Source organism: Nelumbo nucifera, chromosome 1 (assembly GCF_055504915.1).
Source record: "Nelumbo nucifera cultivar China Antique chromosome 1, China Antique-T2T, whole genome shotgun sequence".
Classification (NCBI taxonomy): domain Eukaryota; kingdom Viridiplantae; phylum Streptophyta; class Magnoliopsida; order Proteales; family Nelumbonaceae; genus Nelumbo; species Nelumbo nucifera.
Genome location: NC_142649.1, coordinates 22017487 through 22043257, shown reverse-complemented (window position 1 = coordinate 22043257; position 25771 = coordinate 22017487). Strand labels below are relative to the sequence as shown.

The following is a 25771-nucleotide window of genomic DNA, read 5'->3' as shown; positions in this document are numbered from 1 at the left end:
TTTGGCAATTTTTTTATCAATTTCTTGATTGAATAGAATATGAAGCTTGTGGGCGGTTAAAAAAAAATGAAATGAAAAATTTATTTCCCCTGGGTATCACTTACCTGGGTAAATGATACCTATATGAGTAACTTTCTCACCTAAGGGAAAAGTTGCCAACACTTGGATGGAACAAAAATTACCCCTTTTAATAATAATTTGTTATAACTAAATTGGTCATTATCTTATTTACCTGGAAAATAAAAGAACGTGGAAAAATGCACTCACTCGAATATATTTTTCAGGAAACACTTACATAGATAAATGCATTTAGCTGGATAAGTAACTTCTCGAAAAGCAATTATAACCTACACGGTATCACACGTGCATACAACATACTATTTTGCTACAGTAAATGTATATATTGCCCTAATGCTGTTTCACTATGCTGAGGCTTGTTGAGTCCGAGTTTGACAGCCCAGGTTCCCAGCCTTATTGTCAGGTCTCAGGCCCAGCCAATGACAATCATCAAACGAGCACCGCGGCCCACCGAACGGGGACTCCACCACATCAATGGGCCTCATGAACATGGGCCCCCAAGATGGCGTACCATCCTCGTATGAGTTATGCGTCAGCCTGCGGATGCCCGAGCCGTCCGATCTAGCTATGAAGATATCACCGTACGGCTGATAGTGATGCGGGTTCGCTATGGGCTCAGCCGATACCGCCGCATAGTCGGACGTAAACACAAGGCTCTTCCCGTCCGGACTGAACCATGGGTGGTTGGTCCGACCGCCTTCACCGCTATGGACCACCTTCTTGAGCCCGGTCCCGTTGGGATGTATAAAGTAGATTGCGAAGCTGCCTCCGCCCGGGTTGTCCCGGTCCGACGCAAAGGCGATCCACTCACCATCTGGAGACCAGTTGCACATCGTGTCCGTCCATGGCCCCTCTGTGAGCCTGCGGACCCCAGCTCTCTCCCCTTCTAAAGCGTCCATCACGTATAGGTTCTTGTGACCGGAGCGGCCTGACCTGAACACCACCCACTTCCCGTCCGGAGACGGTGACGGAAAAGCATTGTTTTGGCCTCCGATCGTTAGTTTCTTGTATTGACCCATTTCGTCACCGTCGACGGTGATGGAGATTACATCAACTTCTGTGCTTTCCTCGGCGAAGGTCGGGCCGGCACTGGTGTAGATCACCCCTTTTCGTTTCCAGTCCCAAGCAGTGGCGAAGGCGGTGCCGGGGAAGACTTCACGCTTGCCGGAGCCATCGCGATTCACCACGTAAACGCCTGGAAATCCGGCATAGGCGATTCTGTTTCCGTCCGGGGAGAATGATGGAAAAGACCCGTCGATCCTGAAGAGGGAGATCTCTGGTGCTGGACTTGGTAGATTTTCGAGTAAAAGCGGGCTTCTTGTTCCTCCATTGTTGCTGCCTCTGCATCTGTGGTAACCCACTCGGGTCGAATCGTAGGACAGGAATGGGTTGAAGTGGTGGGCTTGTGGCGAAACAGGTCGAGTGACCTCTCTAAACTCATTGCGAACAAGGTCGAGCAGCTCGATATGGCGGAAATCGGAAGTGGGTCTCCTCGTGGCCAGAGCGATGAAACTCTTGTTCCCAGGTGAAGCAGCTGGCGTGAAAGCATGGACACCCGGTGGTGTGACTCGTTCTACTACCACCGACCCAGCACGAATCGACGGAATCGTTCTCTGTCGAGGAAGAATCGCTCTGTAGACACTCCACCAACCATCATCGCTTTTTCGGTGAAAATACAAGGTAAAATCATCAAGCCAACATGGCCAACCGCCATGTTCGACCAGTTTAATCCTCCCGGACCCATCACGAGTCCTGAAAACGTAGATATCCGTATCGAGCTCCTGAACTTCCCCGTCCCATCCTCTCTCCCCGGACGAGGCCACTGCCGTCCAAAGCCCAGAAGGTGACACAGAAGGGCTGAAATCGGCCACACCGTAAGGCGTCAACCTCCGAGTTTCCCCTGTTCCGACATGGGTCGAGTACACCGCAGCCCAACTTTTTCTGGGCACCTTGGAATCCTCATGTGTCGACACATAGATGAGATAATCACCCGAGAAAGAAGGTCGGTCTTTCATGGAAATCCGATCTGCGTCGCTCTGTTCTGGGTTCAACAGGGGAACCTGAACTCGACCTGTGGTTTCAATAGCAGCCCTTCTTGTGGGGCTGTTGTAGTCAAACGCATGGAGGTAGATGTTAAAGGAGCCATAGCGCTCTGTGACATAGAGGAGAAATTGCAAAGGGTGTGGGTCAAGGGTTAAGGTATGGTTTGAGAAAAGAAGAGACAAGGCTGAAGAAGAGGAGGGAGAAGGGAAGTGGCCGTTATAATTGACTGATTCGCCGTCTGTGATTTGAAGCTCATCGTCGTGGCTTGGTGTGTGAGAAGTCGGCTGGGTGAAGATGTCGAATGCGTACCGTGCCCTCCCGAGCGTAGCGAAGACTATGCTGCTGCTGCTCGAACAGCTCCATGGTCCGTCATCATCCGCTGTTATCCAGAATACGATGGTGGAAAGATAGAGAAAGAGGCTGAGAGATGATCGAAGCCTCATCTATGGGGGCTCTTCTTCTCCTGACGAGAGCTTGCTCTGGGGATGACAAGTTTAGGAGTCGCAGGGGAGAGAGAGAGAGACAAATTATTGGAGAATGACCAATCAGCCCATATCAGAATTTTATAACCCCTATAGTACAGGGGAGAGAGAGAGAGAAATTATTGGAGAATGACCAATCAGCCCATATCAGAATTTTATAACCCCTATAGTACAGTACAGGGAAATGCATCTGACCGTAAATTGATGTCAAATTTACGGGCATGATGTAATTTACAAGCGGAGACTGGGGGATGGAATTCAGAATTCCGTACGTCTCCGTAATTATTTTAATAAGGGCAACTTTTTGCCCTCAATATTAATAAAAGGTTTTTTTTTTTATAAAATAAAAGAACTTTTTTAGAAAAATATCAAGTGGTACTGTTTATCATCTTCCTCTGCCTTCCTTTGTATTCATGCCAGCCATTTCAACGGGTCAATAGGTCCCGACAATCCATCCCATGTGCCGGAGGTTTCTAAAGTCGAAAATACGATGGGCTCTATGCAGACTGGCTCTTCTAGCAGAAAAAAATAGAGCAGCTCCTTGAAAGGGCTGGCAAAAGGATCCCCGATGAAGTTAGGTTCGTCGATGGAGTTTTGTTGCAGGGAATGAAGCCAATGATGGAGTTTCCTTGAAAGGGAGTTTTGTCAAAAAGCAAAGCGAATGATGGGTAGTTCGAGTCGCCTGGCTAAAGAACTCGATTAGTTGGAGGACAAGTGAAACTCCGCCGAGCTACGACAGCCATTTGAGATGAAATATAGTTCAAACTGCACAGGTAGTTCAGGTAGTCCGCAGTGCCGAGATCATAAATTAGCCCCGGATTGGATGCTCTCTCGGGGTTGACATGTCGTCTTGATCCAAATGCAAAAGGTGTTGCTAAATCTGAAGAGGAAGAAGAACCAGCAGCATCATCTCTGATTGGAGTAAATTTGTTGTTTAGCATATAAGCTGTTGTCATTAGAGCTCATTTGATCGTTGAGGGAGACCAGTCTCTGTGTACAGATTTAAGGAGGGCAGCCAGGTCACTCACATGTGGACATGATGACATGGATGTCCCTGAGATTATGTTGAATTCAACACTTCTTTTATCACTCTTCAGCCGAGTGAAGCTCACTGTAGGAGGCCAGGCAGCCAATATATTTATCCCTGGTGCCGTAACGTCTGGCATAGGGTTGGGTCCTTTTGCCAGCCCTTCTCTACTTCTTTTGCTGGAAGAACCAGTCTCGCGTAGGTCGGGACCTGTTAATCCGTTGAAACGGCTGGCATGAATATAAAAGAAGGCAGATGAAGACGATGAACAGTATCATTACCCTTTTTTTATATTTTTCTAAAAAAAATTATCTTATTTTAATTATTTTATAATAAGAATATTTTTTATTGATATTAAGGACAAAAAGTTGTCCTTATCTGCTAAAAACCCAATTTAGAAATCTGCATACTTTTCCGAATCTTTTCAAAGCTCTGAAGATCATCTGACGGTCGGTTATTGGACGCTCGTTAATAAATGGCCAAGAGGAAGCAAAAGTCTGAGGAGTAGAAGTTCGGAGGACACATCATGCGATATGATTGGATAGTTGGATTAATATTGGCGCAGTGTTATACCAAGCTGACGTGAGTGAAAGGAACAACCGATTCACACTAATCCAAGAGATCTAAAGACCAATAGGAAGCATACATGCAATCTAAACAAATTTTGTTTTCTTGTTCCGAAATAACAGATCCGTTTGCTCTCGCTTTTTATCTTTTATCTCGACCATTCAAATATGCAAGTGCAAAGTCTTATCTATATATCTCCAAAGGGAATAATGAGGGGTGCAAGCCACTTATTTCCTTTTTTTTATTAAAAATTAATTATTCCTCGCTTTATTTTAAATTATCTTTATTGACGAAGTAAAAAATGGTCCTACCAATAAATGAGGCATACAACTTATTCACTCCTTCAGGTTTGATGAGGTGGTTCAGATCGAGTTCAGCATATGTTGTGAGTCGAGTTTTAGTGCCGAGCTATGAGGCTGAGCTGGGGGGTCCAAGGTAAGAGCTGAAAAGGAAGAGAGGTTAGAGTGTTTGGGTATATTTTTACCCAAGGGGACACTCGGATGCTTAAGTTAGTGACTAATCCTTTGTGAGAGAGGATATGAGAGAGTGAGAGTTTATGTGTGCATACCTTTTAGAGTGGTCATGAGGTATTTTTATAACTACTTGAGGTTTAGGTGCTATCTGGTAATGTCTTTGAGCCTTGTACGGAGTTGTTTCCTAAATCCTGGGGTATACCGGTTAGTTATTTGCGAGATTCATGCGGCGGTTACAAGTTGCTTGCTGGTCTGGGGGCGGTCAATTCGGTGGACCGTTCTCTATGCTCCTATTATAACGCTTATGTGGGTGTTGTTCGCGGGGCTGTTTCGGGCGAGCTGGGGGCTGACGGAGGATCGAGCTCGCTCCAACTCGGTCGCGTATTTGATGCTGACTGCCACGTGTTACTCCAGCGAGCTGTTCTATTGTGTTGAACGTTGTGGGCCAAGCTTGCTCTAGCTCGGCTTCGTACCTGATATTGACTGCTGCATGTCGAGCCGGTGAGTTGTCTTGCTGAGTGGGACGCTGCGTTACTAACAACATCCACGTGTCCATCATCAAATGGGTTAACCAAAATGCCCATCATCAATAGCCCCACTCTTGAGTCGCTATTTAGTAGACGAAGAGAGTAGAGGTTTTTTTTTTTTTTTACCCTGGTTCTTTTTCTCCTGTAGGCGAACTCTTATGGCCAGGCTTTGCTGGATCGTGCCTATTCCTGTCAAAAGGAGCGAGTTGGCCTGTAGGTCAACGTCGGCTTGCTCAACGCTGAGTGCAGAAGCTCAGGTTGGATTCAAAGGGGGAGAGTGGAGAGCGCCAACGTTTGCAACATGAGCTGTCCGAGGCGAGGTCGAGGTGTTCTCAAAAGGAGTGTCTAGGGGCTGAGCGAGCTAGGGTGGAGGCGGTGGCTTCTTACCTGAAGTCTCCTGAGTATGAAAATCAACAGGCACTGGACGGTGTTCCTTCAATGAAGAAGGGCTTCAAGTTGTGTCGCCGCTATCTCAAGTCTCTCTACCCCAATATTGATGTCAGCTCCATCACTTCTCGAAGAGTGCCACCTGAACTTGTCAGCTGGGTGGATGAAGAGCCCCCTAACCCCGAAGGAGGAGGAGGAGGAAAATGATGAAGAGGAGCTTGATGGGGGAGAGGGTGAAGAGGCTTATGACGGTGTTGATGGTGATGAGTAGCCTACTTCTCAGCTCGGCTGAGGGATCTGTTGTGTTGTCTGATGGTTCTTCTCTATTGTTTTTTGGGGCTTTTCAAGCTCCTATCAAGATTTTGGGGGCCTGCATGCTCCACATTTGGCTAAAGAAGTTTTTTTTTTGTAGTAAAGAAATCTTGTTTTTTTTGATATTCCATGTATGTCAATTCTACGCCATTCAATCGCGTCGTATTGTTCCGAGTTCTTGTGCGACCTGCCGAGTTGTTTTTTGGTACGGGCGAGCTATTTGGATCCTTGTTCATGCGTAATATCATCATAGATTATCTATGTTCCAGGCTCGAGGAACTTTTTTCCCTTCGTGTGTCTCGAGCTCATATGTGTTTCCACCGAAAACTTTAGAAACCCTCTAGGGTCCTTCCCAATTCGGACCGAGCTTCCCTACTCCAAGGCTCAGGTGCCATGATTTTCTTGAGCACTAGGTCGCCGGTCCTGAAATTTTGTTTCCTGACTTTAGCATTATAGTATTGCGTAACACGTTGTTGGTACGCTGCAGTCCGAATGTAGACGAGTTTTCTTGTTTCTTCTAGTAGGTAGAGGTTAGCTCACAGCTCTTTCCCATTTGTTCCTTCGACGTACGTTTCAGATCGCAAGGTTGGAATTTATAATTCTGTCGGTATTATGGCATCGGTCCCATAAGTCAGGTTAAAGGGTGTTTTACCGGTTGTCGTTTTGACAGTGGTCTTGTAGTCCCATAGAACACTGGGTAGCTCGTCTACCCATAGTCCTTTGGCTTGAGATAACCAAGCTTTGAGTCCTTGTAGTATCGCTCTATTGGTGACTTCGGCTTGCTCATTAGCTTGGGTATATGCCATCGATGTGAGTCTTTGTTCTATTCCCATATGTTCGCACCAGTCTTGAAATTTAATGTCTTCAAACTGTTTTCCATTGTCGGATATTAACACTCTTGGCAGGCTGAACCTGCACACAATGTTTCGCTATAAAAAATTTTGGACGCTGCAAGCTGTTATTGTCACTAGGGGTTCTGCTTCCACCCACTTAGTGAAGTAATTGACAACTACCACCAAAAACGTTTTTTGTCCCTTGACCGATGGGAAGGGCCCCAATAGATCTATGCCCCACTACGCAAATGGCCATGGGCTGGTTAAGTATCTTAGGTCAGTAGCGGGTTGATGTAGGATGTTCACATGCTATTGGCACTGATCACAGCGTTGGACCAACTCGGTTGCGTCTACTTTCATGGTGGGCCAGTAGTATTCTTGTTGTAGGGCTTTTTGAGTGAGGACCCTACCCCCTTTGGTGTCATCTATAAAGGCCCTCGTGGATTTCTCGTAGAACTTGATTTGCCTCATCTTGCCTCAGACATCGTAAGTAGGGCATCGTGAAGGATCTTTTGTAGAGTAGCTCGCCTACTATCACCTGTCGCTCTACCTGGCGAGCTGCATTTCTTTCCGCTGGTAGCACACCGTGTTTCAGGTAATTGTAGAGTGGGTCAATCCAACTTGGCTCAGTGGTAGTGATATTGGCGACCTCCTCACTCGCTTTTTCTATTGAGGGTCATGATAGTTCTTTGATTTAGATAGTTCATTTTGCTGAGTCCAACGTGCTCGCTAATTTGGAGAGAGCATCAACCTTTGTATTCTTTGATCTCGGGATTTTTTGGAGATACTATGACTTGAACACTGGTAGGAGTTCTCTAACTTTGGCGAGGTATGCCATCATGGAGGAGTCTCGAGCCTCATAATTCCCATTTACCTGGTTTACGACGAGCTGTGAGTCTCTACATATCACCATGTGTTTGGCTCCTACTTCCTTTGCTAATGCCAATCCTACTAGTAGGGCTTTGTATTTAGCTTCATTTTTTTATGCTTGGAATAGAAACCGGAGCGCATATTCCAGCTTTGTTCCATATGGTCCGTATAGTATTAACCCAGCTCCGCTTTTGCCCCGATGAGACGAACCGTCCACGTGAAGTATCTAGGGCTCCTCGTCCCAGCTCGCTTTCTCGCGAGGTGGGGATGTCATGCTAGATAAGGCTTCCGTTGTTAGCACCATCTGCTCGGTCGATGGCGAGCTAAAAGTACACTCGACAATAAAATCTGCCAGGACCTGTGCTTTGATCGTTGTGTGCGGCTCGAATCGGATATCATATTCACTGAACTCGATTGCCCATTTGGTGAGTCTTCCTGAGATCTTAGGCTTCAAGAGAATTTGCTTTAGCGGTTGGTCCATTAGCACCACTATGGAGTGTACTTGGAAGTTGGGTCTCAACTTCCGGGCAGCTAATACTAAGGCGAAGGTGAGCTTCTCAATGTTTGGATACCTCGTTTCGGCGGCTTGAAGTACTTTGCTAACATAATATATGGGTAGTTGTGTTCTATCTACATCTCTGACAAGGACTGAGCTTACCACTTCATCACTTGTAGAGAGGTAAGAGTTTGAGCTCGTCTCTCGCCTCTGGCCTGGTCAGTAGAGGGGGTGAGCTGAGGTATTGCTTCAATTCGTCGAAGACGAGCTGACATTCCTTGGTTCACTCGAAGTCTTGGTTCTATTTTATGGCCTTAAAGAAGGGAAGACACCTCCCAGCTGACTTGGACATAAACCGGTTCAGGGTGTCTATTTGTCTTGTTAGTCTTTGGGTTTCCTTAACCGTCTTGGGTGGTTTCGTATCTGAGATCACTTGGATTTTTTCCGGGTTGGCCTCTATGCCTTTCTAGCTGACGATGTAGCCCAGGAACTTTCCTGAGGTCACACCAAAAGCACACTTGTTTGGGTTTAATTTTAGGTTATGTTTTCGCAAAATTTCAAATACAAGATTTAAGTCGGAAACCAATTCTTTTGAAAACATAATCTTTACAACCATATCATCCACATAGCATTCTACTTTATTACTAATTAACTTTGAAAAAACACAATTCACTAATCGTTGGTAGGTCGCTCTAGCATTCTTTAAACCGAATGGCATGACCTTGTAACAGTATAGGCCTATCTCGGTAGTAAATGCAATCTTCTCCCGATCTTCAGGGTCCATCAGGATCTGATTGTATCCCGAATAGGCATCCATGAAGCTGAGCAGTTCGAATCCTGAGGTCGCGTCCACCAAGCGGTCTATGCTAGGTAGGGGCAAGTTGTCTTTTGGGCAGGCGCGGTTTAGGTCCGTAAAATCTATACACATCCGCCACTTTCCGTTTGCTTTTTTCATTAAGACTGGGTTCGCTACCCAGCTCAGGTATTGGACCTCTTCTATGAAGTTTGCAGCTAACAACTTTCCTACTTCTTCATTTACTATTTCCCACCTTTCCGGGGCAAGGTTTCTCTTCCTTTGTTGGACTGGTCTAACTGTAGGGTCCACATTAAGTTTATAAGTTATTAGTTTAGGGTCAATTCTAGGCATTACAGTTGCCGACCAGGCAAAAACATCTAGATTTTTTAATAAAAAACTTACCAATTTGGACCGCTGGGGATCTTTTAGGTGAGCTCCTATCCGTAGCATTTCTTTGGGTCGGTTTTAGAGACTTGTATTGCCACCGTGTCTTTGGTTGGGCGAGCTCTTTCCTCAGTGTTTTCTGGTGGTGGGTTCAGGTCGATGTCGACTATCATCTTCCCTTTAGCTTTCAATGAGTCTACGTAGCACTTCCGAGATTCTATTTGATCACCACGTAGCACTCCTACCTCGGTGTCTGTTGGAAATTTTAATGCTAAGTGGTATGTGGATACTACAGCTCGCAATGCATGTAGAATTGGTCGTCCCAAGATTGCATTATAAGGTGATGATGCCGCTACTACTAAGAAATTATGTTCCAGGCGAACTGTGTGGGGTGGGGAGCCGGCTTCAATCGGTAACCTAATCTTACCAATCGAGCGAACTACTTCCCCGCTGAATCCTACCAAAGGTATATTAGCAGGCTGCAGGTCAGCCTTTCTCAACTCCTTTCTCTTAAAGGCCTCAGCGAATAAGATGTCATCCGAGCTGCCTGAATCTACCAAAATCCTTTTTACCTTGAAATCATTGATTAGCAATTTTACCACCAGTGCATCATCATGAGGGTATTGGATCCCCCGCATGTCATCATCATAAAATAAATGACCTCTTCCGTTCTGGGACGTTTGTGGGGCTGGTCATTCTCCTATTCCAGCTTACATACCGCGTTTCTCCCAGCAGATGAGGTGTATCCTGCTATAATGGGTCCCCTTGTGATTACGTTGATTGTCCCCTAACCTATTTCTATAGGGCCTATGAAGTTCTAGTTGGTGGTTCTTGCTGCCTACTGTTCTACGGTGCTTCCTTATTGGCTTCTATTCCTTGGATCCACTCATCATTGATGAAGCGTTTCAAGTAGCCTCGCTTGATAAGGTCCTCGATTTCAATTTTCAGGTTCCAATAGTTCTCAGTGTCATGCCCGTAGTCTTTGTGGAAATGACAATACTTGTTTGGATTCCTGGTGTTGGAGTCTCCCCTCATCTTGGGAGGCCATTTCACGTAATCATTTGATTGGATATGCATGAGAATTTCCTTTTTGTGAGCATTCAGTGGTGTAAATATCTTGTTGTATGCGGGAGGTGTTTTTGGTCGTCGTCCTGCTCTTCTGTTCAGTGACATACTTTTTCAACGCGGCGAGCTGCTGCTGTTCCTTCTCCTTGGGGATTTGCTTTTATGAGGCGATCTACTCCTTCGCCTGGTTCAACTGGTGCTTACTTCTTCATCTGTTTGTTACCTTTTTCCTGTAATCTGAGTTTCCCCACCTACTGCTTCTTTCGTCCTAATGTATTCGTGGGCGATGGTGAGGAATTTTTCCATGGTAGCTAGAGGGTGGAGTTCTAGCTCCCATTTCAACCTTTTGTGCCTAACGCCTTTCTTGGCTGCTATCAACTGTACGGAGGAATCCAAATCAGGGATCTGCAACCTTTCCATGTTGAAACGCCGAATGTATTCCCTAAGTGGCTCTTTGGATTTCTGAATTATGTTGAACAAGCATGTAGCTGATTTAGAATGCGGCATGCTTGTGATGAATTGGTTGATGAAGAGTCAGGTGAATTGCTCTCAATTTTTTATGGACCTTGGAGTCAATCCTGAATACCATAACCAAGCTTCTTCTTTCAAAGTGGTGGGGAATGCTATGCACATACTAGCATCATTAGCTCCGTGAAAGAGCATTAAAGCTTGAAAGCTGTTAACATGCTCCACTGGATTGGACTTCCCTTGGTAAGATTCCAGGGTAGGTGCCGGGAAGTTATTAGGGCATGGAGCTTTGAGTATTTCCGGTGCAAGCAGGGTTTCCCTAGTTAGACCAGGTTGATCAGATAAGGAAATTATTCTCCCTGTTGTCGTGCTACCTTCTCTTGGTTATGCTTCATCCCCTGCCCGGGCGAGCCGTGTCTTTCTCCCTACACAATGCTTTTCCTTAGTAACCTTGGTGGAGCTCGCCGCATTAGATTCAGCTCGGGCCTCCGCTTGTCCTTGTTCATCCAGTGCCGCAACACCTTCTTCGTTTGGAACGTGGATCTGACTGCACACTTGAGATTGAGGCAAGCCTTCTTGATTCTGGTGGTTAGATGGGGGGTGTTATTGATTGTCGTAAAGCTGACCGCCCCTGGGTGCCGGTAGTTTAGTCATCACCGGGCGCTGAGGTTGACTCCGCTGTTGAGATTGCTGGTGGGGTTGCTGGGATTGCTGACGGAACTGTTGTTGAGGCTTCTGCTGGTGTGGCTACTGGGATTGCTGTTGTTGTTATCCAGTGATAAATACAAACTGATTTTCCCACGACTACATTTGTTCAGTCATGTTATTGACACATCGTACCAAGTGATTAAACTGTTGCATATCCACCGCTATAGGAGGTGTTGTTGGTTCCATGGATGGGGGAGGTATACTCACATTCTCTGCTTGCGGTAGTGGAACGTCGATTTGACTGATGGTGATGATTGGGATCTGGCATTGATGTTGTTGGTGGAGGGATTTCCTGAAAGTGCCATCTAAAGAGCTTTTTCTTAGTAAAATGAGAGGGATAAAAAGATGAATGAAAGGGAACACAGGCTTTTTGCTGCTTTTGCCATAGACGATGCCAATTGATGAAGCCAAAAATGGTCACACCAATAGATGAGGCACATAACCTGTTCACTCCCTTAGGTCTGATGAGGTGGCTCAAATCGGGTTTAGCCTGTGGTGTGAGTTGAACTTTAGTGCCGAGCTATGAGGCCAAGTTGGGGGTCCGAGCTAAGAGCTGAAAAGGAAGAGAAGTTAGAGTGCCTGGGTATATTTTGACCCGGGGGGCACTCCGATGCTTAAGTTAGTGATTGATCCTTTGTGAGAGAGGATATGAGAGAGTGAGAGTTTATGTGTGCATACCTTTTGGAGTGGTCCTGAGGTCTTTTTATAGCTACCTGAGGTTTAGATGCTGTCTGGTAATGTCTCTAAGCCTTGTACAGAGCTGTTTCCTAAATCCCAGGGTGTATTGGTCAGTTATTTGCTAGATCCATGCGGTAGTTATAGGTCACCTGCTGGTTTGGGGCGGTCAACTCGGTGGACCGTTCTCTGTGCTGCGGTTATAACGCTTACGCGGGCGTTGTTCGCGGGGCTGTTTCGGGCAAGCTGGGGGCTGATGGAGGATCAAGTTCGCCCTAGCTCGGCCGCGTATTTGATGCTGACTGCCACATGTTACTCCAGCGAGCTGTTCTATTGTGTCGGATGTTATGGGCTGACCTTGCTCTAGCTTGGCTTCGTACCTAATATTGACTGCTGCATGTCGAGCCAACGAGTTGTCTTGCTGAGTGGGATGTTGCGTTATTGACAGCATCCACGTGTCCATCATCAAGTGGGTTGACCAAAATGCCCCTCATCATTTATCTTTCCCTAATTTTTATTTATCTCTTAAATTATCTATAATTCTTATTTATCCTCTTCCTCACCTTTCATTGAGTTCATGGATGCATGAACCCACCAATAAAGAGTTACCACGTAGTATTTTATATTTTAGTTTTAATTAACAGACTTTCTATTGTTAGCAACTGGAATCCGGTTGAACTAGATTCAACCGTTTTAGTATATATAATAGATCTAAGTTTTCCTCATATTTTTATAATCTTAGGATTCAACAATTCCATTTATAAAATATCTAGTAAAATACCCCAAATTCCCTTAATCCTATTTGTAAAATATCCACAAATTAAATTATTTTTAAGTGATAGGGAATGGATGCCTTGCCTCAAACCCACCCCCCCACTGGGGATAAGGTGGGGATGGGGTAGAGGGACTGGGAGGAGTGCCCCATCCTGTCCATCACATGGGCCCCGCTAGTATTTTTTATTATTTTGTTTGTATTTATACTGTACACATTTGCATTTGCACTCTTTCTCAAGAGATCTGCTTTTATATTACTGCCGAGCAGGAAAAGAGAAATGGAGGATTTGCTGGCTGCTGTTCAAACTCGAGTCTAATTAGGTTGCCGCCCAATTGAAGAGAAATTAATGATTTATTGTAGTAGAAGAAGAAAAAGGAAGGAGAGGAAAAGTCGGGGGCTGTAGCTGAACATGGGGAGAAACGATCTGTTGCAAGTTGTCAAGTTGCGGCAGGGAGATGGGGGTAAAAGAATAAAAAAGAGAAAGAAGATGAAGAAGAAAGGAGAGGGGAGAGACCACAATGAACAGTTGATGAAGAAAATGAGGAAAGAGGGAGAGAGAGGGGGTGGAAACCTGAAACTCCATTGGAGCATTTCCAAATCTCTAGATATATTTTCTTAGATGCCCCAAGAGATGTTCTCTTGTCCAAATATCAATCACTGAGCTTCTGCATTGTGTTTTGCTGTTGAGGCTAAAGCGATAGATCCGTGCTCAATTAGGGGATGAAACAGGTTACCCCAATATGATGCTCAAGCACACAGAGGAACATGAATTCCAGAGATTTGAAATGTTAGTGCTTAGCAGCAATTGTAAGAAATGACTATCCTAATATTTTTCTGTAAATCATTTCCTTAGCGGAGGTTTGGTTCTCTTAATGCAAATTTAAACTATCAATGTGTTTCTCAATCAGAGGGTGCCAAAACCATACATGTTGATGAATACTACTTGGCTCCTGCATCAATAATATGGAATTTGAGGTTAAAAAGAAAAGCAGACAAAAATTCAAGTAATCCAATTTAAGTATGATAAAACAATTGAGTACCATCCTTACTCCATGGTAGTGAGAATTATCCTGTATTATCTCTCATGTGGTCTCAGTTATCCTATGCCATCTTGTTCTTGTTTCTTACAAACAATCTCCAGTAAATGAACCTCCATTCTAGGATTTTTTTCTGATAAGTAAATATTAAAAAATTCATTAAAAGGAAAAAACGAAATACAAATTGGGTAGGTGTTAAGGCAACTCCTACAAACATAACAACAAAAGAGAAACACCAATTCAGACAGACCATCCAAGTTACATATTTGTAATCCCAAGACCTTCCCCAAAAACTATCCCCTAGGTCCTTTACTTAATTAAGTTCTAGCACTACAGGGCCCAAACTGACAGAGTCTGTTGGTTATATAATCATTATAATTAGATTCTACCAAAATTATTATGAAAATACAAAGCACATTGACCAACTAGTGTCTGAAGTAGCTAGCAAGGAATCATCTGTAGAATGTAGAGAAGCAATTCTGCATTCAGATACGTGCTCAAAAGTCAAAACAAAATTTGGCCTGCAAGATGAATCCATCTATCCTCTTCAACTGAAATATGGTGGGAGGTATGGTCAAGAAGACTTGCAGGGGTGTCCCATTCTTATGGGGAAGAAAACATAATATGCAAATGTAAGTTGCATTGGAATTTGCAGATTAGACAGGGACTCTGTAAGATGGATCGACCATTTTCAAGATAAACAAGTTTCCTTTGTCTCCCCTTGAAACTCTGCACCAAATAACAAAAAAAGCAATTACAATTATGATAAAAATTAATTCACCACTTTAAGGAGAAAAGGAACTTGCTCACAAGCTAGAGCTCACCATAAACTATAAAACTTTGGAGTGAGTGAAGAAAGAACCTATGGAATTATGCTGATTAATTTTGTCATCTCAATTTAGACTAATGCTTTCCACTGTGTGTTAATGTTATAAATAAATATTGAAGGTTTATAAAATTGTTAGCTCTCCACTCTTCATTAAGGCATCTTGTAGATACAAGAACAGTAGTAGTAAATTTACCAAAAAACGTTCAGACAAACAAAAAAGTTGAGTTCTGTTTGTATTCTTTTTGCCATTTAGCTAGTAGCTACTGATGTGGTTGTTGTAATAAACTGAAAGAATTTATACATTCCTTCCAGATTATTGAACAATGTTTTGTTAATCTTTTGTTGCTCGTTAGCTTGTAACAAGTGGATAAAAATGCTGATCCAGATTTCGAACATGGTGAAGGTTTTCTTTGTTCCAATCTTTTTTTTGTAGGTAAGAATTAACTTTACTAAATATGTGAAAAGTTAACTATGGCAGGCAGATTTAAATAAAAAAAAGAAACACCAAGACGATTGTGGATCAAAAAAAGGATATACAACAATCACAAAAGTACATTATGCCTCACTCCCCATGAATAAGAAAAGATCAATGTTTCACAATCACATCCCAAAAGCCTTTGTGCTGATCTCCTGCATATTCTGGAACTCTTTCAAAGTCAATGTAAGTGTTAGAATGGATGTCTCTACAAATTCAAAGAAGTGATCTTAACTTTGTCAAAAACAAAAAGAAAAAAAAAACTCATGTTCCTTTCCTTCAATAGCCTTCAAAAAAAAAAAAAAAGAATAAATTGTTATCATTCATAAACTTGAATGTTTCTCCTCAAGACTTTTGGTCATTGTTGAATTGTCTGAACAGGAGATGCAGGAAGTTTTCAATCAACCTTGAAGAAGAAAATCAGAGTAACTCCATACATAAGACACCATTTTTTCAATAAAAGTTTATGATCATAAGAACCTTTAGTAGACCCACCAATTAGCCACATAAAAGCTTCCAGTCTTGGAGAATAGGAGATCGTTGAATCATTCCCAGATCTTCACCAGAAACAGCTTTCCCCTTAATGAGTTTATTGCAAAAAGATCTCACTGTGAACATCCTGTTGTTTTAATTTCTTTTCTTTCACCGAAGCTTTTGGATATCATCCATAAAACTCGATTAAGTCAACTCAGCCTGAACTCCAACTATTTAGGATAATCTAAATGAATCACGCCTTGCCATTTTGCTCTATCAAGAGCCATGTTTTCTATCAAATTTGAATAGCAGATGAAAATCCAATATGTACGATTAGGAACCTGTATCTATCCACACTATAGCTTCTCAATGCATTTATCTTTCAGGATGATATAATTTGTTTCTGATGTTATCCAGACTATCTGGTTAGAGTTCCTTATGTTTTGATTTTGATATTCTCAAGATGCTTTTGATCTATGATAGCTGGACCAGAGTATGCTTTATAGAATCAACACTTGTAAAATTTGGTAAATAGTTTATTCTAACATACAATACTGATGCAAAAACTAAAGATCCAAATATGGAATTTTCTGATTCTTAATGCATTTTTTGCTTTCTAGATAGTAGGGTTATTGGCCATTTTATATGTTGTCTGTGTGGTTCTTGAGATCTTAGGCATCCCATTGAGTGATTTTGGGGTTTTCTCTCTTCTTTCTCTATCTATTTCCTCTTTAATGTTGCAATTTGAAAGCAACCATTACAACTATCAAGAGTCATAAGTTCATCAAAAGGCATCAATTCAACAGTCTCAAAGAACTGGAACTGATCTAGGTGAGTTTTCTGTTATTTTTCTGTCCAAACCAAAAGAAGAAATCCCCATTCCATTCATTTTTGTCCTTTGTGCCAAACCATATCTGACTGCTTCCATGTTTGGATACTGCCTATCTATTCACAACCTTTCATCTCCCCAAATTCCACCTGGAATCCAACATTCTATAGTTATCATTTTTACTTTTCACAACCTAGAAGACATACTTGAACCTTACAAACTTGGTCACCATCTACAACTTTCCTTTTCAAAGTTGTCAGTCTTAAGATGAATTTGCAGTTCTTGCAATTAAGCCCCTATACCTTTTCTAAACTAACCAACCTCTACTTGTAGTCCTAAAATCACCCTAAATCAGTCCTAAACCTCCTAGACTCATCCTTCGATCATTTAAGTCCTACATCAATTTGGTATCAAAGCAGCAATCCTACATCAAATACTGTAAACAATCAGTATTTGTTAGAAGCTCAACTAAAAGCAGTAGCTAAGTACTGAGAAACAAAATGTATAAGCACATTAAATGCGGTACCCATACCCATATCCATGTTCCAGACCTCAAAAGACAGAATCTTAGCCCAATTTCCAGTATTCAATTCTGAACCTGATCATCTTAGCTTTCAAGCAGTTAGAATGAACAAGCCATGATACTAGGACTTAAAGAAAAAAGAGCCTTCAACTTCCAATATAACTTCTGGTTTCTGTTGGTCTTCTTCATAACCTCTAATCAAAGAAAATAACATTCTAATGCATGTTTTAACTGTAGTTCTGTGAGACCTTATTTCAGAAACAGCAATAAATTCTGAGCATTTATAGTTTTTCTTGGACCATGCTTTCTGAATGTGTCTACCATATATACTGAATCTGATCGTTGTAGCATACCGTAATTCTTCATCCAAGTATGTAATTTCCAGTTCACCACGAGCCCTTCCGGGTGCCTTAATTGGTATCTGCACACCATAGATGCAACAAAATAAAATAAGCAACAACAGATACAAGTTGAATTTAACGTGAAACTTTTCTACCAATTAGAATTTGGAAATTTTAGTTAAATAGTTTTGTCCCCTATATTCAATAGTTAATGCATATGTATGTAAAAAGTTGAAATATTTGAATGACCATATTTAATTTATTGAGACAAAATAGTTGCATTACAAGATTCCTAAAGAAATAACTGAGCCAAATTGTAGAAATTCCCCTATTTCTCAACTTGTAAGCCTTTTCTAACTACGTGCAGTCAGCCGCATGAATCTTGCTCCTAAAACCCATTGTATATAGGGTGGTGTATTAAGGATGACCATGGCCCAGGCTGGATTGGGATAGGCATCTATTTTCGCCCATATATATTTTAATTTTTATAATCAAAATTACAGAATATATATAATTTGTTATATGCATTTTATTATATTAAAATATCAAAATTTCCAGGCCTGGCTGGACTTACAAATGCGTGCCCAAATGATCAACCCTATTGTTTATGCAGTATAACATGAGACTCAACCATCATGACTATTGTCAAAGTAATTAATATAGCAGACATAAACATCGAGAATTTACATTCAACAAATATGCTTCAGTAAGAGGAATCACTAACCAGACCAACAATTTTGAACTTATCAAATTTAACAGCCACCTTTCTTGCATTGAGAGGGGTTAAGTCTGCTGTTACCTGTAAAAACATTGATCTCAACTTGTAAATGGAAAATATTAGGCTGAGACTTTGAGGGAAAGAGAAAAGAACTTAAACCATCATCATTCTTTTCCTTTTTAACTTCCAAAAAAATATTTGTTGAAATGACCTAGTTCTGACCTAGCATGCAACATTTGAAGATGAAATACAATTTCACAAAGATAAAAAAATTCATCTCAACCTGAAATGTTCCAAGAAACACTTGGACTTAAGTGGGGAAAAATTTTATAGGAGACTTAAATGGGCACGTAGGGAAAAGAAGTGTAGGATATGATATGGTGCATAGAGGATTTAGGTTTTGGGAGAGGAATGAATTAGGAGGTGCAATACTAGATCTTGCATAGCTTATGATATAGCAATTTTAAACACCTTTTTCCAAAAAAATGATAGACACTTCATTACATTTTAAAGTGGGTCAAACATAAGTCAAATAGATTTTTTCCTTACGAGGCGAATAGAACAAATGACGTGTAAAGATTGCAAAGTCATTCAGAGAGAAAACTTGACAACACAACATAGACTAGTGGTGGTAGATGTGCACATTAGGAAATGAAAGAGAAGTAGGGAAGAAATAGGTGTCCAAGAATTATGTGAGAAAACCTGAAAGGGGAAAGCTAGCTCAATTTAGAAACAGATGAGAACAGAGGCGAATTGGAATTTAGATGGAAAGATCAGTGGTATTTGAGCTGAAATAGCAAAAAATATAAAGAAAGTAGCAATGAATGTCTTAGGAGAATATGAAGAGAAGTGGCAAGGTACTAAAGAAACTTGGTGGTGGAATGAAGAGATTCAAAATATAATTAGACTAATACAAGCACACTACAAAGAATGGCAAAAAACTAGAAATGTAGAAAATTGGGAAAAATATAAAATCATAAGAAAGGAAGTTAAAAAGAAAGTGAATGAAATAAAAAATAAGGCTTATGATGAGTTTTACCATAAATTAGACACTAAAAAGGGAGAAGTCCAACAGTTATTAGAAAACTGAACTGCACTCCTCAGTCATTGGTTTACTGGCTTCAAAATTTAATAGAACAAAGCTATTTATAGAGATGCAAGGCTCTCTTTACAAAGAAATGGTAATCCTAACTTGCCAATCAAACAACCTAATAAGACAAAGAAACAAAAACAAAATAGGAAAACATAAAATATCTCCTGAGCATTTTCTGGAATATTTTCTTGTTGTCATCTTCTTATTCAGGCTTAGAGTATTGGACTGTGGGCCAAGTTTAAAGTCCATTAGCCTTAAGTGATGGGACTGGTTCCAAAGAGATAGTAGTGCCTGCCCAATCAAACCGGATGATTCTGGCATAGGCTTGTATCACCTATTTAAAACCTCAGAAGAAAATGTATAAAGTTACTTCTCAAGAAAAATCAGATGTGAAATGGAGCAAAAAAGTTTCAAAATGTAATTCAAACTTGACACTCTAGAACCTCTTCTGTTAAACCATGTCACAAGTATGTTTTAAGTTTTCCTTCAAGTCCTTTATGATTTGATGCCAATAGCAACACTATTTACATAGAAACCTTGGAGTTTAGTCCGCGTCTATGGATGTTATACGAGCAATCTGTTTCATGTGCTATTAGATTTTTTTTTTCTTGAGAATGGTAAAGTATTCTATGTACTTCTGTACCAAAGATTCTATGCACCAGAATCCATGTAAACTAAGGTTCTGTACAAAATAACAGGTTGTACAAGTACAATGTTTACAAGTTAGTTTGATCCAAAAAAGATTCAAAACTAAACTAAGAAAGTAAGGTACAGGCCTGAAAAGTTGCTGCAGCAATAGCCGGACTGAGAGTACCCACTACTCTCAGGTTATCAAGCTTGTTATAAAGCAGTATACTGGATTTCCTTTGATTATATAACAGCTATTTTCCAGGCTATTAGTGTTTAGCTAACTATTCCTCCAGATTATTAGTGTGTTAACTCTTTGTTTAATCTACACCAAAGATATTTTGGAAACAGATAACAATTTAAGGAACATAGATCATATCAAATCATATAAAGATCAAGTTAAATATTATCTCTAAAACATCCAAATTATATTCCCCGGTCTATTGTCCAAGGCAATACAGAGCATAAAAAAGCATGTTCACATAAAATTCGTTGAGGATAGGCAAAAAGAGGGGATTTCATCTACTCCCAGAGCTCAATGATTAAGATTAGGAAAACTCATGTTGTTGATGCTTCAATTAAGAGAAAGAAGAAAGTTATACAAAACTAAATAAATAAAAAGGAAGCATTACTCAGAAACACCACCTGATTGAAAAATGGCCAAGATTCCATGTTTTGGGCCCTCAATGTATCCACATTAATTGCCTGGTAGTTTACACGTGATCTTAATAATTTTGGTCTCTGCCACAATATGACTAAGTGAGTAGCATATTTTTACATGAATTATTGGAAAGCAAGAGAAAATCAAACAGGACCTAATGGTATATTTTATACATGCTAAAAAGAGGCTAACAAATGTGGAACATGATGAAGTAACTTTATAATGTTTATGAAGTCTTTAAAGCAAACCATGTGTATTCTTCAGAAAGTTAACGATATGAAATAGAGAGAAAACAGCAAATTGATTGAACATACTGGATTGCAAGGGAAGTGCACATATCATATTTTATATTTATAAATCAAAAAGAAAATCAATTAGGACCATTATGTGTCAAGGGATTGAATATCTGCATCCCAAAAAGAGAGGAGTTATAAGGATCCAAAAGAATGACATGGAAACATATGTGAAAGGGATCTCATTTATGTCTGAATCAAAGGCCAATTTGGTATTCATCTTATTGACAACATGCTTATAAGTACATGTCCCCCATTTCCCATCCTCCCCTGGGATTAAGACAGCAGAGATAATATAAGGAATCATATTTTAATAAAACCCCCATTATAAACTCCAAATCATACCTCTATTGATAATATTCACTAAACCAATACATATGTTGTCCACTTTGTCAAACAGAACCATGAATGAATTTTGTTTAGCCAGTACTCTCATGAACGGTTATATCTACCAGTTCAACTAAGTTAGCATGAATAATTTCGTTCTTTTGATCTTCTCTTTTAATTGCAACAAGAAAAGTTCTATCCAACCATATGGGACTAGTTACACGAATTTTTTTTCAATACTATATTAAGGGCCATATTCTTTGATAGACTGTGAGACCTCAAATCAATTGCCATTACCTTCTTCCTTTGTCCTTTTTGGCCTGGTCCTAGCTCTTCTAAAACCATCAATTTGCATAAGATTAGGGACTTTTTTCTAATGCTCCAATTTATGCATATCTAACCTTCTTCTAGTTTCCCTCATTTCATGACCTATTGGAGTTCCTCCCAAGTTCTCACAAGTATACTCGTTTTAATCCTATTCTTTCTAGTTTTGCCTCTCATCCAGAAGAAATTCTTCATGTCCACTCATTTGAATATCTAGCTTGTTTATTGTCAAACACTGTTTCATAAAACATTGCTGGCATTGAATTCTTCCTCTTTAATAACCAGAGTATATTGCTCCAACGTTTTTGTCCTATGTCCTATTATTCCACCATTGTCCTCATCAGATATGATCGCACTCTCCCTCATTAATAAGAATATCAGTATGGATGCATTCATGAGCAATATGGCACAAACCCAAATCACAAGTAGTACTAACAAAACTTTTCGAACAGGGGAGGAAAAGATGTGCTTAGGAAATTGAACTCAATTCCTGAAGTGGACTATATGCACTGTCATTTTACAATTTCTTGTTATGTGAACAAAACAAGGAAATCAACTTTCTTAGTATCTTGTCTGACAAGCAACATATAACCCAATTCCTGATAGGACTTTCCATAGTTTTTTTTAATATTAAAAAAAAGAGAGGCAATACCATCATTCATACCTGGGTTTGCAAAATTGATTTTGAAGTAGTATATATAAGCTCCCATTTTCCATTCAGCAAATCAGATTTAAGTGGCTGCTTTGTTGGATTAACAGCTTCTAGTTTGCGCGCAATCTAATAAACATTCAGTGGAGAAAAATCAGGAACTAAAATTTGACTATTCGAAATATCCCAAGTTCTGATTCTTGTAAATTTGCGCATCTTATCCTGAAGCGAGAGAGAGAGAGAGAGAGAGAGAGAGAGAGAGTAAAGTTCACCTGATCGATTTGCTCTAGGTCTTCAGGAGTGGCCTCGGCGCCTCGGTCGAGAGGAGCAATGGCCTCTAGGAGCTCCTCCTTGAGGGCCGTAGCGTCCTTTGCTTTCTTGAAGAAAGAAGGAAGAAAAGAAACCCTGGTTCTCCATTTCGAATCACCCGTAGCGATTGACAGCTTCTTGATGCTGCCATCGTTGCTGGGTCTGGCTGGGAAACTCAAGGAGATGAGTGAAGAGTAAGATCTGGGTCCTGTAAAAAGAGCGGCGGTGGAGCGAATGTTGATCGCAGTAGCTTCTGTAGCAGAAGATAAGGCCATGGAGAGGATGACGGAATTGTGGGGAGCTGCAACTGAGACACTAATTGGGTTGATCGATAATGTGTCGCCACATCTTGACCCTACAATTAATAAGAAATGTTTCTAAAAACTGTATGCCAAACACAACCAGAATCAGTATGATTCTTAGATTTGCCAAGTGTGTATAACTGTCAGCGTTGACGGGAATTACTGAGTTAGTTGGTAGTTAATGAATTGGGATTTTTTCCCTGGATAGTGTAAACGCTCCAAGTTACTTGCAACGTGGCAGGTAGCCGTTGGATAGGTCCGACGCTTCCACTTTCCACAGCTTTTCTTACACTAAAAATTGGCCTTAGCGTTAGTTATTTCCAAACTACAATTCAACAAATCAGATGGCTGAAAATAGTCAGATCTCTACTTTGTTTTCTGGGATTGGGACCCGGTTGATGCATTGATGGTGGTACGACTGGTGGATATACTCCCGATATGAGACACGGCCACACGGGGTAGTTGCTGGCACTCGATAGAGCCCAAAATAAATTAATAGTTTTTTTGGATAAATTTCTTAAACCACCCTTATGATTTAGTTCATTACTCTTATTGTTTGAAAATTGATTAAGGTTCTTATTTTTTCTAAAAATTACCTAAAACTTTTCCATCCGTAACATTCCGTCTAAACGATCGTTATATTTTTTAAAAATCTCTAATATACTCTTTTATGGTCGAAAACTTCCCAAACCCTTCAAATGCGTAGTAGTACTGCAGAGGTTTTTCCGACCAAGCCCATTTCCGAACCTCATCACCGACTGCTGTTTTCGATCTGTAAGCACCTCACCGACTGAACCTGAGATGAGGTAGGCGAGGTGGGGGAGGGAGGGTTTGGCGGCAACAACTGCTATGTTGTAGTATCTCATCACCGACAACTATAAGCACCTCACCGACTGAACCAGAGATGTAGCAGCGAAGTGAGGTGGGGCAGGGAGGGTTTGGCGGCGACAACTGCTGTGTTGTAGTATCTCAATACCGGTGACAACTGTAAGCACCTCACCGACTGAACCAGAGATGTAGCGGCGAGGTGAGGTGGGGGAGGGAGGGTTTGGTGACTACAGCTGCTGTGTTGTAGTACCTCATCACCGGCGAAAACTGTAAGCACCTAATTGACTGAACCGGAGATGCAGCGGCGAGGTGAGGTGGGGAGCTCGCAATCGAACAGGGACTTCTCTCTTCGCCTTCTCCGCAATCAAACAAGTCGAACAGGGATTTCTCTCTCCTCTTCGCCTTCTCTACAATCGAACAAAACCAAACAACTCTGCTAGGCTTCATCTTTCTCTCTCCTCTTACTCGTCTTCTCTACAATCGAATAAACCAAACAGGGCTCTCTCTCCTCTTCTTCGTCTTCCATGCAATCGAACCGTTGTCCCCTGTCCTAAAACGAACCCTCTTCTTCATCTTCTTTGAAATTAAGCATCTATGAACCCGGTTACTCATCGTCTTTCTTGCAATCAAACCCTATTCTTCGTCTTCGTTTTCTTGGTCACCGCCGCTGCAACTCCTAGCAGCGGCATCGTCTTGAATCCAAGACCCTGACCACAGAGTGACTACGTCTCTCTCTCTCCTCCTGCTTCTTTGAAGATGCCAGATGATTACAAGTTCTCTGGCCAGGGTCAGAGTGAGAGGGGTTAGGCAACTTTCAGGGGTGGTGCGATTTTGTCAGTGGCTCTCCTTTCTCGGACACTAGTGGCTGAGAAGGAAACCTTAATGGAGGAGCTTCGACTTTGATTTAAGGGCAAAATGGATATTTCAACCCTTCTATCAATATTTTAACGGTAACGGTAATTTTCAGAAATAGTAAGAATAGCCTTAGTCAATTAAGATGCACTTAATATTCTATTTTAATTTGGTCTACATATTAATTCCCACCTAATATTGTTACCCATAGTTTGCCACCAAACGTTTTTCTGAACTTGATCCACAATGCCCGAAGGGAGTAACTAACAAGGTTTGCATTGTGTAATTGAAGACTTGGTAGGTGTTTGGTACTATGGCCATTTTTAGTGAGATTATTGAAAACGGCCACGAAATGGCTTATTGTTTGTTTGGCAACGTTGCTGTTACGTAAGATGAATTGGCAATAGTTTCACCTACATTTTATTTGGTTGAGATCATTTTCCCAGGTGTGTTACCTTAATTCAATGTAAGTATGAGTCCTGATGAAATGTACCACCTAGCATGCAATTACTATTTGTCTGTTTGATACTTTGGCCACTTATTGTATACTGTATTAGCATGAGTTTAATTGATTATCGTTTGTGAAACCCATTATGGATGATTCCTCTGATGTCTTTCCCACAGTGCATTAGCAATCTTTAAGTTTCGATGCATTCCCGTTTTTTTTCGTTTTCCTCTAAAAACGGTGCAACCAAATAGGTTTTTCGACCGTCAGACCCCAAAATCTCATGTGGCAGTTACATGGACTCAAAATGGCCATGCAACGCCTCGATACCAAACAATGCCTTAATGAGAGTCGTACGACCCGCTTCCACTTGAGAGAGTGTTTTCGCTTGCCAAGCATCCAGCTTACCTTCTATTTTAGCGATTAACTCCTTATTAGTGAGAGAGATACTTTCCTATCATCTTTACGCCAAGCACCCAAGTACTTGGATTTATGACTCATTGTCTTCGTACCTAACACCTTACAGTAATTTCTTATGTACTCTGTGTGTGTTCTTGTTGAACATTACACCCGATTTGTTGAGATTAACATGTTAGACTAAAAATTTATTCAAACTGACAGAGAGTAACCCTAACACTGTAAAAAGATTTGGGCTCAGCTTTGCAGAAAAGGTGGCAATCATCTACGAATAGTAAGTGTGTGAGGGGTTCTGCTTCGCGATTTAACTTAACACCCTATAGGCATCGTTGGGCCTCTTCTTTATTTAAAAGACCTGACAAAGCTTGCATACATGCAATAAAAAGATAAGGGGAAAGGGGATCACCCTACGGTAAATACTTCATATGCAGTACCATTTAACTTGACTGAGA

At 41.3% G+C, this 25771-nt stretch overlaps 2 protein-coding genes and 1 long non-coding RNA gene across 6 annotated transcripts; 1 reads left to right on the top strand and 2 right to left on the bottom strand.

Moving 5' to 3' along the window:
* Positions 1-250: 250 nt before the first annotated feature.
* LOC104605872 (uncharacterized) lies at positions 251-2964 on the bottom strand. Its single transcript, XM_010270809.2, has one exon. It carries the CDS (start codon positions 2562-2564, stop codon positions 423-425), a length of 2142 nt encoding a protein of 713 aa, XP_010269111.2. The 5' UTR covers positions 2565-2964; the 3' UTR covers positions 251-422.
* Positions 2965-13998: 11034 nt separating this feature from the next.
* On the bottom strand, positions 13999-22899 carry LOC104605804 (putative plastid-lipid-associated protein 4, chloroplastic). Of its 4 annotated transcripts, none has more exons than XM_010270706.3 (6): positions 22439-22899; positions 22182-22295; positions 20558-20653; positions 18199-18273; positions 17487-17554; positions 13999-14732 (listed from the first exon to the last, which is right to left on the bottom strand). In XM_010270706.3, exons 1-6 carry the CDS (start codon positions 22748-22750, stop codon positions 14660-14662), a joined length of 738 nt encoding a protein of 245 aa, XP_010269008.1. In that variant the 5' UTR covers positions 22751-22899; the 3' UTR covers positions 13999-14659. The 4 variants fall into 4 exon arrangements, with proteins under 4 accessions (XP_010269008.1, XP_088752542.1, XP_088752541.1 ...); XM_088896414.1 differs by lacking the exon at positions 13999-14732 and adding an exon at positions 14743-15471; XM_088896416.1 differs by lacking the exon at positions 18199-18273.
* Positions 22900-23413: 514 nt separating this feature from the next.
* On the top strand, positions 23414-25044 carry LOC148802994 (uncharacterized). Its single transcript, XR_016081243.1, has 2 exons — positions 23414-23540; positions 23584-25044. It is a non-coding gene; the product is annotated as an uncharacterized LOC148802994 (long non-coding RNA).
* The last annotated feature ends 727 nt before the right edge of the window (positions 25045-25771 follow it).

What these genes read in the sequence shown, in the direction of transcription:
- LOC104605872 (XM_010270809.2), bottom strand. Translation starts at nt 2,564, where the DNA reads ATGAGGCTTCGATCATCTCTCAGCCTCTTTCTCTATCTTTCCACCATC.
- LOC104605804 (XM_088896414.1), bottom strand. Translation starts at nt 22,750, where the DNA reads ATGGCCTTATCTTCTGCTACAGAAGCTACTGCGATCAACATTCGCTCC. An exon ending in AATCAATTTTGCAAACCCAG is followed by an intron (nt 20,654 to 22,181) that starts GTATGAATGATG and finishes ATATTGTGGCAG; the next exon opens with AGACCAAAATTATTAAGATC. An exon ending in TACTTGGATGAAGAATTACG is followed by an intron (nt 15,472 to 17,486) that starts GTATGCTACAAC and finishes AAAGAGTTCCAG; the next exon opens with AATATGCAGGAGATCAGCAC.